The sequence below is a fragment of the Lepisosteus oculatus genome, chromosome 1, assembly GCF_040954835.1.
Source record: "Lepisosteus oculatus isolate fLepOcu1 chromosome 1, fLepOcu1.hap2, whole genome shotgun sequence".
Classification (NCBI taxonomy): domain Eukaryota; kingdom Metazoa; phylum Chordata; class Actinopteri; order Semionotiformes; family Lepisosteidae; genus Lepisosteus; species Lepisosteus oculatus.
The window spans coordinates 36,029,807-36,047,974 of record NC_090696.1 but is presented as its reverse complement, the minus strand read 5'-3'; the positions used below and the strand labels follow the sequence as shown (position 1 = coordinate 36,047,974).

Genomic DNA, 18,168 nt, shown 5'->3' with positions numbered 1-18,168 from the left:
ACCACAGACCAACACTTGGGACTTTATGGTTGACAAAATAGACACAAAATTGAAAAGCACCCTTTCCATAACAGCCTGTAATCTCACCCTCTTTCCATTCTCAAAAATGGAATCTGAATGATTCAGACTATAATCATGAAGAGCTACATTTTTACATGGGTCTCTATTCCAAATTGAGGTGCCCTTCTCTTTCTCCAATTCAAGATCTCATGAGGATTCCAGAAAGTAATTTGCTTAATTCCAGAAACCTTTCTATGCAACATATCTTCAAATCATATATTAGAGGCTCCAGTTTTGTAAACCAGTTATGACCAAAATAAAGATAAGAAAGCAACTAGAGTAGAGAGAATTGGAATGAATGTGCTATGTCTAATTGAAGATTGTGATACACATGTAGCTAATAAATGGAAACTGTAGTTACTCTTATCTGTAAATTGAGAATGTACAACATGTAAAGCTCAGAGCACAGCTGTGAGGGATCAAATATGCTCATTTACACACACACCACACAGTTAATACCCCATAACATTTAAGTACCTAAGAGTGCAGTTGTCTGTTTACCTGTTTAACTCTTTTTCTCCTTGCGGCAAACACTAACCAAACATAAACTGGCATACCTCCAAGGTCAACTATAGTTTTGAAAGGTGAAAGGTCAAAGGCAGTCACGACATCATGCCCATCAATGGTCCAAATTGAATTCATCAGTCCCATGAACTTCACCAATTCTTCGTCAGATCTGAAATTCACCAGTTAAGCAGTATGCTATGGTAAGTGCCGTAGCAAAGGAGTAAACCACCTTTCAAAGCACAGAGCAGTTTCTATTTGGAATAAGAAGTATTTATGGGCAATAAGTACTAACAAAATGACAAACATCATGTCGAGTATCAAAACCATATACAGTATATGAAAATTAAATGTGATCTCTGATAAAATAAGAACTTATTACACACGGTACACATGCAAACCAAAAAAGGGTCATTCTGAATGAAGTAATAGCAGCTATATTTATCTGCTTAACACAGATCCTCATGAGCAACAAAAACAAAGCACTAGCATCTGACACTAGGTGAACTAGAATGTTGCTAATAATTTACAGAGGTAATTTTTATTAAGTTTCTAACAAGCTCTGTCCAGATTAATAATAATAATAATAATAATAATAATAATAATAATAATTGCTTACACTTATATAGCGCTTTTCTGGACACTCCACTCAAAGCGCTTTACAGGTAATGGCGTCTCCCCTCCACCACCACCAATGTGCAGCATCCACCTGGATTATGCGACGGCAGCCATAGTGCGCCAGAACGCTCACCACACATCAGCTATCAGTGGGGAGGAGAGCAGAGTAATGAAGCCAATTCATAGAGGGGGATTGTTAGGAGGCCATGATTGGTAAGGGCCAATGGGAAATTTGGCCAGGATGCCGGGGTACACCCCTACTCTTTTCGAGAAACACCCTGGGATTTTTAATGACCACAGAGAGTCAGGACATCGGTTTTACGTATCATCCGAATGACAGCGCCTGTTTACAGTATAGTGTCCCCGTCACTACACTGGCGCATTAGGACCCACATGAGCCGCAGGGTGAGCGCCCCCTGCTGGCCCCACTATTAAGACACCTTACAGCATTTCTGTATTGCTTACCTGTAGGTTTCTTCATTAAAAATGCACCATTCAAAACCAGAATATTTTGTAATCCAGTCATTACAGTATGAAGAAAACATTAGGAAATAATCTATTAAATCAAAGTATCATATAATATTGCTTTGCTTAAATAATGTGATTGCAACTTACCTATTTCTAGTAACTGGAGTGAGGAATGCATACAAATAAACTACAACTGGGGTGTCACACTCATTTCATGAACTACAATACTTATAACCAGGCTCCTAGGAGTTTTATGGGTAACTGAACCTTTAATGATGTCTTCGGTGATCCACTGTAAAAGACTCTTTAGAAAATTCTCATACATATAACTGTTTAATTGACTAGTTACAAGGCATGAAACTCACCAGGAACTGAGCCTGAGACATCAACACTATGACCTGATTTCAGATGTCCTAAGGAAGGAAGAAATTAACTGTATAACAATGTTATTCATCTTCATTCAGATATATAAGGTAATATAAAATAAGATATAAAAGAGATATAAAAAATGATCCCACCTAAATACTGTTTCAAAGAGGTCCTCCGCTGAAAGCCCAAAGGTTTTTTCATACTGGTTTTTCCCTTCCCTGTAAGATATACATTTTTGTCCATAATAAAACAAGACATTCAGATTACCAATTAGCAATACATGATCATGTTTTATACTGCTACAAAATATTTTATTACAAATGGGGAGCTGTGTCAGCTTGCATAGGTTGCAAAGGGATGTAAAGGTAATGCCCAGCTGAAAAACAGAAAGAAGAAACAACTTCTATGTTTTACAGGATGACCCCTCCATTAAAACATTTTTCTCAGAACCCCCGCATCATCCCATATTATTAACCACCTGATGTACACAGGCTTCTTGTCCACATTTTTTCCTGGAACAGGATCTGATGTGGCACCTGCAAATATGCATCTTACATCATGCATATACAGTACTCAGGCTGTCTCAAAATCACCCAGAGAACATCATGTGTCTCGAGTGATCTCATTTACTGCATCAGTTATAGAAAATAATGTCATGTACGTCGACAAGACAGGACGAAGACTGGCTGACCATCACAAGGGACATTTTCTCTCCGAAGAAGTAAAATTAGGTTACTTGCTTAATCAAAGATTTTCACTGCAATGAGGATGATAGTGAAATTCTGGCCAGAAGAGGTGAAATGGGGGAACTGAGCTCTCTATCTGCATTCTTTTACAGGGATTCCCGGACTCCTGCTCCAGAAAATCATTAGGTAGCTGTCCTTAAACCTGGATCATAACTTCCCTCTTCTCTCAACATCAAACTAATTGCTTATTAAACCCTCCCCATTACAGATTTCATCTTTCTCACCTCAGACTCCAAACCTGCCTTCTTGTGAACACTCACTTTCTCATCTGTGTGCCACTTCACACCTACTCTGTCCTTTCTTCTCCTGTGCTTTAGATTCCCCACCACCTTACTCTCTCGCTCAGATCTGAAGATGGCTCAGCAGCAAAAAAAAAACTTGATTTTTTTAGCGTGGACTTAATCTTGTTCTTCTATTAAAAATACCAAAGAAAAATTATCTCTGTGTCCCTTGCAATGAATGTTGTTACAAGGCATTTTTATCAGATGCAGGGCCATTCCACAAACATTTCAGAGCCTTTATCTCTTTGGCAGATCAAACCCACCTGACAGCAGAAGTCAAGTTCGCCCACATTAAGTATGTGGGGTCAGAGTTGAAGATAGCCATGCCAAACAGAGATTTGGGGCTGCCTTTTGCCAAGTAAAGGTTTGCCACATCAGTGTTGCTGTAGAATGCTAAAATGCAAAACACAAAAATATTAGCTGATCCAGTGCCCCACTGCACATTCTACTTAACCAATATGATCCCACTGAAAGGAGAAGATACATTTGTGGTACCTCAATTAGTGCGGTAAATTGTTAACAAAAGCATTAACAAAAAAGCAAATTAAACAGTCACCGAAAATGGCTCCTATAGAAATTCAGTTATGATACTGAGGTAAGATAGAAAAAGTTGCCTCTACTGGACAGGAAGAGGAATATAAGTGCTTCATCCCAGTGGAGACATGAGGAGATAAGAGAGCGGGCGGAGACAGCGCTTAGCAGCTGGGCTGAAGGCTAAGAGCAGAGCAGGACAGAGAACCACGCTACCAAGCAGGGGTTCGGGACAATGACACTGGTCAAACATGGCCAGCTACCATGGAGACCGAGAGGGAGAGACCCAGGCATAACAGTGGCCTCTTCTCAAAGGGCAATCTACAGAAGAGGGATTCTTGGGGAACCAGACATACTGTAGAAGAAGTGGACAATTCTGGGTGCTCATAGGTCCCTGGCTGGCTGGCACCCACAACTGTTCTTCTGGTCCACAGCTCCGCCAGGGCACCAGGTACAGCAGGAACTCCTGTATCCACCAAGAATTTTTTAATATGATGGGGTGTAGGTTCTTCGGAGCCCTTCACTGGGAGTGGTAACCAGTGCGGACTTCAGTAGAGAAACGTGGAATGCAGATTTCCCTTCCCAATGAATGGGGAAGGATGAGCCAGTATGTGATGGCATTAACACATTCCTCCACTTTATATGGGCTGAACTGAGGAGCAAAATTCTTTTGAATTAGACTAAGGATCAAGTATTCGGTGGAAAGCCACACCAGAGGAGACAGTTGGACAACCATCATTACTGCTGTGTGGCCTTATAGAGGTTAGCTTTTAGGACCTGCCGTTCCCCTTCCAGGTCTGATGGGATCTGAAGACAACTTGAGAAGAAGGGATTTAAACCCATCCTGGTATTGTAACATCCAGCCATTGGTCTTTAGGGTGGTATCCAGAAGAGAGGTTGATCTGAACCCCAAGTTATCAACAATATCCACCAGAACATGGAAACAAACATGGGGCTGCAGTCAGAAACGATGTTAGCTAGGAACTCATGGAGCTGGAACACGTCTAGTAGAAATGTCTGTCATTTGCGAAGCAGATGCTTGACTGGAAAGTGGAATGAAGCGTGTGGCTCTGGAGAACCTGGCGACAATGATGAGGCTTACAGAATAGCCTCAAGAGCAAGGAATAGCAGAGATTAAGTCCATGGAGATCGATTTTCACAAATGTTCTGGAACAGACAGATAATATAGTAGCCCCCCTCGTGCTGTGTGAGTGTCTTTTGCCATCTTATTTGGTGGCAAATGAGCTCCAGGGAGCATCCTAGGTGACCCGCTAGCCTCGAGAAATAACCCCACTGCAGCACCTCTGGCCTGGCCTTTTGGGGAGCAGCACAGCATCTGAAGGAGTTGGAGGCCAGTGTTGCAAATGCATGCCTCTTCTACGTCCAGCAAGGTGGCTCCTAGTACTCAATGTACTCGGTTCCTGCAGGACCTTGTCTGGAGCGTTGATCCTCAACAGCTTTGCTGTTCTTTGCTACCAGTCAATAGGAGATGGGGTACTCAAACTGTGAGAAGTGAAGGGCCCATGAAGATCATTTAGCTAACTTTGCCACTTTTCTTTGCTGGAGCCTTTGGTTCTTAGGGTGCAGGACCCTCTTCTCCTACAGGAGTCTTCTTCTGGGCTGGTTTTCATGTTTTTGGGAACCGATACTCGGGTTACTAATATCCTCTGCTTGTTGAGGAGAGTCCTTTGCTTCCTTATTCCTTATTTTTCCTTATTTTCCCGGTCAATAGGAGATGGGGTACTCAAACTGTGAGAAGTGAAGGGCCCATCGCACCAGATTCAGTGCGATAGATGGGGGCAGTGGAGAGGAGTGCTTCACCTTCATGAAGGCCTCCCACACCTCAGGGGTCAACTTGACAGCATGGTTGTGGCTTGGCCAGTCCAAATGAAACAGGTGGCAAACCCCATGAAACGCTGGTCCTGGTTGAGGGTAGTGGAAGCAGGCTAGTCTTTAACTACAAAGACCTTACTGGAGTCCATTTTCAGGCCATAAGAGGAAATGATGTACCCCAAGACGACAACCTCCATTTCATGAAACTCATCAAACATGCTGGAAGAAGGACAGGTACATGGCAACAATGATGCTGCACTGAGTGAGAAAACCTCTGCAGCACTCTGGGTCTCCTGAGAATGGAATGGGAGGGGGCATCTGTGCTCACCGCAAGACATCTGCACAAAAGCAAAGCTGGACTGCAATGGGAGAAGAAGCAGGGAGAGATGAGGGCTTGCTGCATGTCATGCATGACTGCTTGCAGGTTCTGCACTTTCCTCCTGCGCCCACAGCGCAGCTTCTTGGCTGGCCATGATGTGGAGCACTTCACTGATGCCTACTGGATTCATATTTTGTGGCTCTTCCATTCTATTATGACATAGATGTCATAAAACCTGTGTCTGTTGGACAGGATGAGGAATCCAAGTGCTTGATCCAACTGAAGGCACGAGCAGATAGGAGAGCTGGCAGAGACAGCCAAACAGGAAAAGTGCTGCGAGGGTGGGTGGAGATTGCCCAGCAGGATTTGCACTGCTAGGGCGCTTGGGAGATTGGTGAGTAGGATATGTGCTAAGCAGTTAGGCCGAGCTGCACCTAACTCTCTGAGGATTGACGAGTGAGGTTCAGAAACTGGACAGTTACACGGGCCTGATTAGTTAGGTAATCCTTCTCTTAAGAGAGCTGGTTGTGCTGCGAGAACTTCCCTTGCAAGAAGGAAACTCAATGAGAGAGCACCAGACCATGGGCAGATCAGGGTTTTAATATCCTGGACGTAATGGGATGATTACCCATCAAATGCAGGCAGGTGGCTGGGACAAGTGGCCTGAATAAGTCCTCACAGCATCAGGAGGTGTTTGACTCCTTGTGCAAACACAGCCATGGAGACCGAGCCTGTGACCAGGTGTAACAGAGAAAGGTAAAGGAGAAAAAAATGGAAACACCTATTTAAAGTCACTTAATAAAGCATTAGGCCACCAAATGCAGCCAACATGGTCTATGATGACAGTATGCACTGTGTATCTGGAATTCAGCAGTGTAAAATCTTTTTCTCATAATCACTACAGGATTATGAAGTATTCACTTCTCTTTTCGCATTCTGTTTGATAAGCTTTGGAATAACAACTGGAGTGAACTAAAAGTGTCTTCACTTTACAAAAGAAGGTATGGAGCAGATCTGATTGCAAAGATGAAAGATTTTTCAATAGCAAAATATCTCATAACTTTGGCATGCTTTAGCCCTAGACTAACACAGGTTTTTTTTTCTGAAATTCTGAAAGGTGCTCTGCCTAGCTCTTTGATAATGTGGACACAGAATACTATTATTACTATCTGTAATACTGTACTCGAGCTATGGTCAAACCTTTTGCTTTGTTTTTGAGCATTTGTTGTTTTTCAGTGCTTCTGTTTTTTACTGAATAAGCACGCATGTGGTCAGCTTGAGTGATGTCCCATTTCTACATTCAGCATAGGTAACATTCTGATATTGGCAGCGGATTTCTAGGACAGTTTTTTGCTATCTAGAACCCCAGTGAAGTGACTGAAAGAACAGCAGTGTCTTGTTTTTTTTTCTAAGTTTAAGTTTAAGGAAACTCTCTAACAAGGGAATGCTTTATTTTTTTAAAAAGCAGCATTTTAAAAATAAAAAATGCTTTAAAATGAAGATCATTTAGCTAACTTTGCCACTTTTCTTTGCCAGAGCCTTTGGTTCTTAGGATGCAGGACCCTCTTCTCCTACAGGAGTCTTCTTCTGGGCTGGTTTTCATGTTTTTGGGAACCGATACTCGGGTTACTAGTATCCTCTGCTTGTAGAGGAGAGTCCTTTGCTTCCTTATTTTTCTTAAACGCTGCTGGCAATTCAGCCTTGCAATCTACTTGCATTTGAATTAATGGTCCTCACTAGAGTCCCTTTTCTGTTCCTTTGTTCAAAACACTTTTCATCACGGTCTTCAGACTCATCTGGCCCACCGCTCAAGACATCGGCAGCCGACCAAAGTGTCTATTTTTGCATCAGACTGCCTAAGAGCATTTATCATCTCAGCAGATGATTTGTTGGACTTTGAAAAATCATCAACTGTGTTTTTTCCAGAAGGAATTGTTTTTAATAAAACAGCAGAGGTGCACCCGAAACGAAAAATATGGAATGTGTGTGGCACCTTTTTCACTAAATGTAACCAATCAGTTATCATCTTGGCAAACTGAGAGCACTTGAACACATTTTGTATGCATTTTCCCCTCGGGTGATCAACACGGAAACAAAACAAAATGTAAATAAAGACCAGCTCATCTGGCCAAACAACCTTTGCCTTCTGTTATTTCCACATCCAGAATCTCAATCCCCACCAGGGCATCCAGGAGTCGCTCCATGCCATCCAGGCTGCTCTGCAGCTCCTGGGACACAGACTCTGCACTGAGGGGTTTCTGGGACTGGAGCAAGAGGTCAAAGACCCCCAGCTCACAAGCAGAGAAGATTATCTGTGCAGAGCAAGAAGAAATGCAGCATTTTTAACAGGACTGGGAGACAATGTACCATTAACCATATCTCTGGAGGTCACAGCACCCAATACTCAATTTATTATATAATAACTGGAGATCCCTTAAGAGGGACTGTAAAATGGTGACGTTAATCAAATTCCCCGCTTAATGTTGATTATTCTGCAAAAGAAATAATGGGAAAGGGGTTAATGGGAACCAGGAGAACATAAATATTCCCCTTTGGACATTGAGTCTGACATATTTGATGACTTAAGTCTACAGTAGTTATACATTCATGCTTTCTGTGTATAAACATAATTACTGTAATACCCATTAAGTTGAACACTTCAAACAAGGTTAAATTATACATTAGAAGTGCTTAGAAATAGAATGCATTCATTGTTAATGAAAATTAAACCATAAATGAAAGAGATTTTGTGTGTGTGAGCAACTGCTCAGTGACAAAGCAGTGGCAGTCGCGGGATGGTTTACACACACAACATTGCATAGTGTACAGATGCACAGTGCACAACAGCAAAATACTTTAACATTCAGCTTTTATGCACTACTAATACAAGATATAGTTACATTAAATAAAGTACATATGGTAAATAAGGACATCATAATGTATAGAGTAAAATTATTAATATTTTATCTAGCAACATAGTCTGCGCTTCTCAATGCTTCTCCTAACTGCTCTGTTAGGATGCTTTGCATTCAGAGGATGCAAAGTGGGGACGGCGAAAAAAAAAGAAAACTACATACACAACTCAAACGTACAGAGTTGTAATATAGTACAGCATGATACATCTATAATGATTTTTATAGAACACAAAAGCATGTTGTGTCTTTAATCAACATGCAAGTATATTCCTTCTTTCCGTTTAACTGCTTAGTTTATCATAATCGTAAATATCTATATATTTTGAAGCAGCGGAGCCTTAATTTTTCATACTACATATTCTACTGCCCTGCTCATCTGTAAATAATGTGGTCTGACTGAAGATTTAACAACGCCATGGAGTATCGTGTGCCTGCCGAGAAAAAGGATGGTGGTGGTGGTGGGGGAGGAGGATTTGCTTGACTAATCGACTAGAACAGGGCTTAGCCACCGGGCCCATGTATTTGATGTTTACAGAAGGGAACTTCTCTATAATCCGGGGCAGTGAAGGCTGCAGATTTAAGGGATACTGGGCAAAGCTTTTGACATGACTACAGACCGACCCTCTTCTTGTCAGCATACAACAAGTAAAATAAAATGCCATGCTTCCTTTGGGTCCTTGTACCATGTGTTTTATTTCAGAGTTATTTTCTGCATTATTCACTGGAGGGCTCTTCCACACAAAAGGGCTGTGAGGGCTGAGGAACTCTACTCCTCCAGGACCAGATTCCTGCAGCTGTCACAGGTACAGGTTCTTAAGACCCAAAACAAAGACCATTGGACTTCTTAGCCAACTAATGCGTTCAACTGAATAACATCAGAGATGAAAACGAAATTGTATCTGGAGGCCCTTGAGGGCAGGAGTTGCTCAAATACAGATGGAAGGACAGATACACAGATTAAACTGATCTATTACAAATATGTTGTTGTGCTTTACACAGCTAGGTTTTGTAACCGGCGCTTCAATTATTATCCTGCCAATGTGCTTGTAGCTACTTTAGTTAAAATAACCTCAAAAATTTCTACACATTCAGTGTATAAAATTAAGTGTCAGTTTCTCAAAAGAGTGTTTTATTAGGCATTAATTGAAAACAACCATGAAAACATTGAAAAAAGTGCAAGAGAAGGGAACAGTATGGGTCAGTGTTCATTATTAAGGGATAGGAAATAAGATAAGATCACTTTATTGGCCATATAAATTTTTTTGCATTAGGAATTTGTCTATTCACATACCCCAACTTGCTCTCCATGAGAAACACAAACAGGGAGAGAAGCTTGGGGTCAGAGCGCAGGGTCAGCCATTTATACGGTGCCCCTGGAGCAGGTGGGGTTAAGTGCCTTGCTCAGGGGCCCAACGGAGTAGGATTCCTTTGCCGGCTTCAGGATACAAACCGGCAACCTTCCAGCCACAGGCACAGATCCTTAGCCACAGATGTCACAGTGGTGGAGTGTGTGGGGGAAGGGAGAGAAATCCATAAAGATGGAGCAGGGGTTGATATTTCAAACACCTTTTAAAGCGAAAACCTTTATTCAAAACTTATCATGAAGAAAAAGTTTCACCCATCCATCCATTTTCTAAACCGCTTCATTCAATTCAGGGTCGTGGGGGAGCCAGAAACTATCTCGGCACACAAGCACACACCAGGGCCAATTTTCCTGGAAGTCCTTGAACCTACCAGTATGCTCTAGGACTGTGGGAAGACACCAGAGGACCCAGAGGAGACCCATGTGAACATGGGAAAACATACAAACTCCATGCAGATAGCACCCTCAGTCCAGAACAGAAGCAGCTGCACCTGTGTTTATTCCTACTTGCGTGTAGTACAACAGATTTGCATTCAAATCAACTAACTCTCATGTCATAAAAAATAGAGGCAGTAACCAATTCATTATATCCAATTCGTACTGAGAAAACATGCAGAGCTGACTGTACAGTACGTTTTTTGCCCTTCAGTCCCTTTCCAATTTGTTTCATTGAAAGGATTTTAACGCACAGCTGCCACCAAAAGGCAGCGAAGAACTGCAAGCGACCAATGCAGAGTGAATGAGGAACTGGAAAGAGACGCAGCACCAATTTTGAGCTGAGTCCTGGAGACGGGCTGGGAATGTTCTAGAATCTTATGGAATGGGATTGGCCAGACATTGCAAGTACGCAAAACTGTGGAGGGAGAAACTCTGAGTGAGGAGGAAGGGACGTAATTAAACTAACACTGTACAGCGAGAAATGCAGTCATATTTCTGACCATTCAACTATCCAAATATATCTGAACATCACTCAAAAGGCAGCAACAGACTGACATTTAGCACAAGCCCACAAACCAAAAGGCAGAGCTGGAGGAGGGCGAGAGTCATTTCTAAAAAAAACAAGAGAACATTTGGAAGGTTAACAAGCTCTCATACAAAAGGTAACAGTTGGATTTTTCTGTGCTAATACACCCCAAGTAAAAAAAATAGATTAACAAATGTATGCAGTTTGGTTTGTTGTTTTGTTTGCAAAGGGGAACTGCAATCCCGATTTCTCCGATCGATTATTAAAGAAATTCCAAATTAAGCACAAAATCACGAGTGGGGGAGGGGGGGGATTTCTGCAACAGCTACTCAATTCCTACTATACTGTGAAGGGAATATTTACCTGAACTTGCTCAACTGTAAAGTGTAACTGCAGTTACTGGTGGCTCTACAGAAAAAAGGTCCTGCTTTGCACAATGATAACGCAATGTTTCACATAGTATACAGAAACTCCGAAGCACACGTTATATAAAACTGGATTTTTTCATCTGCTAACCATGAATTACAAGTTGCAAGACTAATAGTGTGACTGACAGACTCTGCCAATACTATTTACATAATACAGGTTTGCTCCACATTCAGTATATCTGACTTATAATGCAAACAATGTTGTCCTTGCTAGCCATATCTGGACACAGTCCCACAAAGGCAAACAAAAATTGCCACGCTAAAAAACCTTGCTCAAGCAGAACACCGCATTTTAACAAAGAAAAAAGTCTATAGATAAATTAGTGAGTTATGACCAGAATAGAGCAGTCTTCTACTAAGATGCAAATTATATATATGATCCTGGTAAATGAAACTACAGTATTTCAATAATTTGTCGACTCTCTCAGAAAACCTAATTTCATCAAAAGAATTACTGACACAAGGATACATTATAAAATGTCAGCAGCCACTTACACCACTCTGTTAATCAACATGCTAATGAACATAATTTGTAGTAACAGAATGATTAATGGCAGTGATTAAAATAAGGCAAAGGGATGATTGCTTGTTGGTGGCTTAATGAGGAGGCTATATCGGCATTTCTAAGGCTGAAGGACTAAGTCGACTTAGTCGTAAAAAATGCAAATTCTCACCATTGGGACGCTACATCAGGGTACCACATTTACAGTCTACAGCACAATTCTATCAATCTTTCAGTTTGGAACATAGGACACATCACTATTTTAAATCTGTAATCAGATTTAAACAAGAACTCTAAATTATTCCCCGTTAGGTTTCGATACTGAGAATAAAGCGGAATTGTCTTCTCCAGTGTTTTTTCACTTTCACCGACAGAGGGAGCGTGTTCACAGCACTGCATACTTGCCAACAGCGGTATTTTTACTGCTACTATTAAACGAGAAGGTAACAACATGCAACAAACCCTTACCTTTGAAATTCTGAATCCATTCATGTACTCCAACAGTTTAAATGGGTAATCCAGTTCACTCTGAGAGAGGTGCTCCGCCATTGTCAACAACCTTTCCGACAAAAAAAACAAGCGTCACACGCACGTACAGGTAAACAACATAAAGCAACCCTTCTCAAGATAAATTTAACGACGTTTTTTTTTAAAAAAAAGATTGCTCTGGAAAGTGATACCAGTATGATGACGTGTTTTTATTACAATATAAAATATTTTCAAAGACGTCTGAGCTGAAATTCATTTGAAATGCAAAGTTTTAAAGCCAGCTGTTCTCTCGAGCTTCTCACGAACAAGCCGGAGCAAAGCCGGGAGTCTGTCAGGCGAGGTCCGGAGTCGGAGCCCGGAGCTGCTCCGTGAATGAATGACATGTCTTAAAATGTCTCAAAACACACATAGGCTAAGAGCATTTCCAATAATGCAAGAAAAGCACAAAGTGATTCCATGCAAAGTATGGTACTTACACACAGCACTGAGTATTCAATACCCTAATCTCGTTAACGACATTTAACTTTAACTACTGGTAATTTTATATAGTTGTTGAAATCTTGATATTTTAGATTAGATTTTACTTTAAAACCACTATTCGTCATGTATCAGAAGTATTGGTTTCTGCAGCATTATGTACGCGTTTAATGTTTTGTTACTATTTTCCGTTTCTGTTCAACCACCACATTTAACATTTTAAAATTAAGCCCCCAAAATGTTAGTTGATAATGATGATCTGGCAGTTTTAAAAACTTTTAGTCACACTGTGAACTAATAGCTTTTGACCGAGCGATCAAATGTTCTAACAACACATCACAGAAACACAGGCCATCTGTGCAGATTGCGTAACTTTGCACCCATTTACCTCACTTGGCAAATCTCATAGACTTTTTAAAAAACAGCAGAAGTCGAGCACGGTTCTCACGGTGAAAACCTGTGTATTCTTACTGTGAGTTTTCTTCAGGAAAGTCCAAAAGCTTTTAACGGCAAATTCATTTAAACCACATGCTATTTTTGCAGATAGCCAAACAGTTGATTTCCACCCACCACCAAAGCCTTTATAATAAAGCTCAAACTGGAGTCTTGGAGCAGGACAAACTGGAGCCGGAGCTGGAGTTCCCAGTCAGCACCGCATCTAGCCCTAGTTCTTAACCTTCACTGCAGCCTGCACCTACTGGGTACTCAAATCATGATCTCTCACACCTCATCAAATAAATCGCTAAAGTAATTTGTGTTTTTGATTATTTACCTTCTGAAAAATTGGCATGTCTCGCACCCAGAGAAAGGGCATCTCACTCGCCCAGGTTAACACTCACTGCTCTACACCGATCCACTCACTGACCTGAATTATTTGGGCCTTTGGCGACAACACCACCAAGACACGCCGAGGTCGCAATCAAATGTGGGTCATTGTGTAACGCAACCTCTCAACTTGCTTTTGGACTTGACCGTTACTAAAATGTTTTTCAAAGCAGTACATAAATGAAGGACTCTTGGGTGCATACAAACAAGAACATTCATTTGCATCTATTAATCAACGGACCAGGGCTGGCGCAACCCATACTTAAGTCCGGGTGCAAGTAAATACAAAAGCCCCCCCTTCTTCGGCTTCCTTCACCCTCAGCCAGTGCACACAGAGCAAGAGAGCAGAATTAAAACTGGATAACATATTGAACTTGATACTTAGTAACATAGTTATTTAAAAGTTTACAACTTGCTTTCGTCACAGCAAACTTAGCGATGATATTAATGAAATCCACCTGCCTTGCGGTGCTGTTCTCTATAGACAGCAAAGTCAGAGCTAGCAGTCTTTCCTGCGACATGGTGGACCTTAGATACGTTTTGATCAATTTCAGTTTGCTAAACGAGCGTTAAGCTCATGCTTTCACTGTGATTGAAAACGCAGATTCCATATCTTTATTAACCAAATACTGCAGTATTTCGGACGGAGTGTTGACTTCCATTGGGGAACAGATGAGACAAACTTCAATTCACTTGCCAAATTTCCGCAATGAATGTCTATTAAAAACAAGGCACTGAAGACAGTGTCCAGTAAGCAATTGAAAAAGCTCACTTTAAACTTTTCCTCTCCAATTCCCTTTTCTGTTCTTTGCGCACATACAGTAGCTTAGCTAAATGTAAGCTTGTCTGTTGCTCAGTCTTGCAGGGGAACAGGTCGCGTCATCCAATTCTACATATTTGGGAAAGAACGCGCCAATGACCAATTGCAAATCATCCACACAGCTGTGCTTTATTTAAAAATATGCCAGACTAATATTGCTATTGGATAATTTCCCGCCTCTGACATACTGAACGCCCTGCATACGAACTCTCGTCCATTTTAATGATGATGTTTTCTAAAAAAAAAAAAGGCGTTAGCAATGTGTCCCATTAGATATGGGCGCGGGTGCACTTGCACCCATTGCACCCCGAAGGATGGACCTATAGTTAAAATATTAGAATCATTTTTGATAAAATACGATGATGATACCCCAAACGTACAGCACGTGATAATTAAAAAATAAATCTAATTAGAAGGAAATCATAATAATAAAATAAAATACATATATTTCAGTGCCATTTATGCTATTCGGATCGTGTACAGTGCCAAAGCAATGAAAAGAATCAGATACACAAATTAAACTGGGAAAATATATTGCTGAATGTTGCACAGACCAAACTGCAGCTTTAGTTTCCAACCCCCGCCATGCTTTGGGCTGTTTTTGTCTCTAAAATATCACACATCAAACTGACACACGTTGGGCGACTCGAAAGTCTGGTTTGTAGACCAAGATATATAAAAAGCATCATCCTAATTTTATCTGGATTTTCCCGCGTTCCAAACGGTAAAAACGTACCCTTTTAAATGACACTTTAAAACATTAAAATCTCACGTTAAGTAAATTTACAAAGTTGTTTTTTTTTATTCCCCAAGGCAAATAAACGTTTTTTTTTGCAATAAAATTACAACGTCTCTAGATTTGTCTTATATCTTACCTAATGCACAGCGCACACTTTATATAATTCCAAGGGTTAATTCCCTGTCCAGCCTTTTCTCGGCTTCTCAGACTGTAGAAATGCTCCTCGTTCTTCAGTGACTGCAATTTCACCCCGAAGCTCTTGTCACATGATTTCATTTTGCCTGGATATTATTTTTTTTCACTGGGCCTCTTTTTTTTTTTGTGGTATGGCATGCGTTTTAGGACAAAAATCCCGTCTCATTTCTACTTCCTTTACATTAATTTTGCGTGCGTTCAGATGAAAAAGAAACGATTGTTATTAACAGGTCATAACTGCTCCAACATGTTCTAAAAACAATTATGATATGATAAGACCTTTATTTCAAGTGCCAATGGGGTAGCTACAGGAATTTTGTTTGATATTTGTTTTAGTGAGCATCTTGATGAGATGTAGAGGCCTAAGTGAAAGTTCACTACAAGAGCAGATTTTGCAAAGTGCAACGTGTGAACAGCAAACTTAAATTACACACATCAAATTAATAACTGTAAAATAACCATCATATTTCAGATTTTGAACATTTAGATGGGGTTCCTGAAGATCTCTAATCCAGTAGTCTTTATAGCTTGTCTAAATCATTCATTTCTAAAGATTTGGAACATGTGACTTTGAAAGTTATTGATGAATTAAGCAAGCAATTTGTGTGAGCAAATAGTTGTCTTTCAGGGCTTACATTTGTTACATTTTTTGTTTGCAGGGATTTGTAAAACTCTTTATTTAACGAATCATTTGTAATTTATAATAAGCATTTTTTTCATTAATGAATTAGTGGTAGTACTTAAATATATTATAAAAAATCATATATTACCAGTGGATGTACCAGATCCACTTAAACTTAAATGAAAATCTTGCTTTGATCACCACAGAGTGGGAGAATGAAGAGAATTTGAAGACACGTCAATTGACTCTATGTTCCAATTCTGAAAATGTTTCATTGGGGGCAAGAAATGAGAAAAGGCAATTCAAAAGAGTTCAGAATGTTACATAAATGTGGCTTTCATCTGTACACATATGCACACACAAATAATGTGAGAGCACTGGTTAAATGTAACAAATCAAAAGGGTTCATGATCCATTCACAATATTTACATCCTGAAAATATTTTCATTTGTCATGTAGCTCAGTCCAGTTAAAAAGTCTAGGTATTGACAAGGAGACAGCAAACATAAATTGTATTAATTCAGATCATGCATTTCAGAATTGTGTGCAAAACAGTTTGCATTTTACTACAATGTAGTGTGCTCTCTGAAGGCACCAGTTCTGTAGGGTTTGGGCATTTACTGGGACAATTATTAATTGTAGCAGTAAATCACAAAATTGATTCTTTTGATGGCTTTAGAATCCAACCATGCGATATAACTCAAACAACGCACACACACAGGTACTAATACACGAGGATACATTTATGAATACATAGAATATGCATGTAAAACTAACAGATCTTATCGAGAGGGTTATCAGAATACAAAAGGTATATATTCAGTCAGTTACGAAGAGTTACATATATCAAGAGGACATACGTTCAGTATATCATTCATTTAGACCGTTTCGTAAATGAACTTGGTTATAACTTCTACATTAGATACTCAAAATAAGTACATAACTCTTAGGAATTAAATTGATATCAACTGGTTGGGATAACAATTGAATTCTCGAGCAGTAATGCAGTGAAGTTGAATACTCATCCAATCTCTGGTGATTCAGATCTCCTGCGGGCACAAAGAAACAGTTGCAGGCTGTTGCTGTCCAATCCGCGCTCTCTGGCTCGGTGCCAGGCTGTGCTGTGCGGTTTGCGACGGTGCGCTGCTGATGCTCACTGACCGGCTAGTTAGTGTTGGCTTTAACTAGCAAAGTTTGTGCACAGGAGAAAAGATGACTGTGGGTCCCAGCAAGTCAGGAAGAGGACCGGTTCGTTCCTGATGAAGAGCTAGTTCTGAATAGTGATTCAGCTATCCACAGTTCCAACCTGTTCACGAGGCCTGCTGCTGGTTACTCTCTGGCAACCTCCACTCTAGACTCTTAGAACAAAGGAAAGTTCTGGCTCTCGGACATACTGGCCGTTCCGTGGTTGTCCGGGCTGAGTCTCAGGATGGTCAGGAGGTGCGCTGCGAGAATGTCCTGCCCTTGGGAGCCTTCTGCTCCTGGGCTGTCCTGTCCTTGAATTCTCCTTTGAATTCCCGTTAGAAAAGTCTCAGAAGGTCAGAATTCTCCAGAATCTCCTCAGACCCTCTGTGTTGTCTGTTTGTACCTGGAGGACCTTCAGCTCGTTCATTGGCTGAAAGTTCCACGGGCATCAGAGTCCCACGTGGGTTACTCGGCCCTACCAGTCCCTGATTGGTTGATCAAGGTGAGATATGAGTCACTTACTCCTGACACTTAGGAATGCAGTCCAGATGTCCATCTGGCACTCCCTAGACAGATAGGTGCCAATGGATGACCATTGATCATGATAGCCAGGCTTAGCTAAGTGCACCCCCCTTTGGGAGCTGTCCCTTATCAAAAGAAACCTTAAATCAGCCTGCATGAATAGTTTCTCTGTGGCTGCACCACAGAGATGAACAGAGATGGGGCCTAATTTGGGAAAGCACCGCAACACTTAAATCTGTCTTATTAACAAGCATTGCCGCTACAATAATTGCACATAGAGGGAGCTCTTGCAGAGAAATTACAAATCCTGTACAGAAAAAGAACACTTATAAATTTGCAGTCCAACAAAGGAATTCCCTTTCTAAGTGTGGGAGCATTTTGATGGTCTACCGT

At 40.8% G+C, this 18,168-nt stretch overlaps 1 protein-coding gene across 1 annotated transcript in view; it reads right to left on the bottom strand.

Annotated features, from left to right (window-relative positions):
• asmt2 (acetylserotonin O-methyltransferase 2) overlaps positions 1-15,506 on the bottom strand; it is a 30,110-nt gene extending 14,604 nt beyond the window's left edge. The window contains exons 1-6 of the mRNA XM_006629626.3: positions 15,388-15,506; positions 12,370-12,460; positions 7,867-8,041; positions 3,310-3,439; positions 2,169-2,237; positions 618-736 (exon numbers count right to left, since the gene is read on the bottom strand). Of these exons, the coding sequence (XP_006629689.1) occupies positions 618-736; positions 2,169-2,237; positions 3,310-3,439; positions 7,867-8,041; positions 12,370-12,450 (574 nt within the window). The 5' untranslated portion in view covers positions 12,451-12,460; positions 15,388-15,506. The remainder of the gene's footprint in view (positions 1-617; positions 737-2,168; positions 2,238-3,309; positions 3,440-7,866; positions 8,042-12,369; positions 12,461-15,387) is intronic.
• Between the last annotated feature and the right edge of the window lie 2,662 nt (positions 15,507-18,168).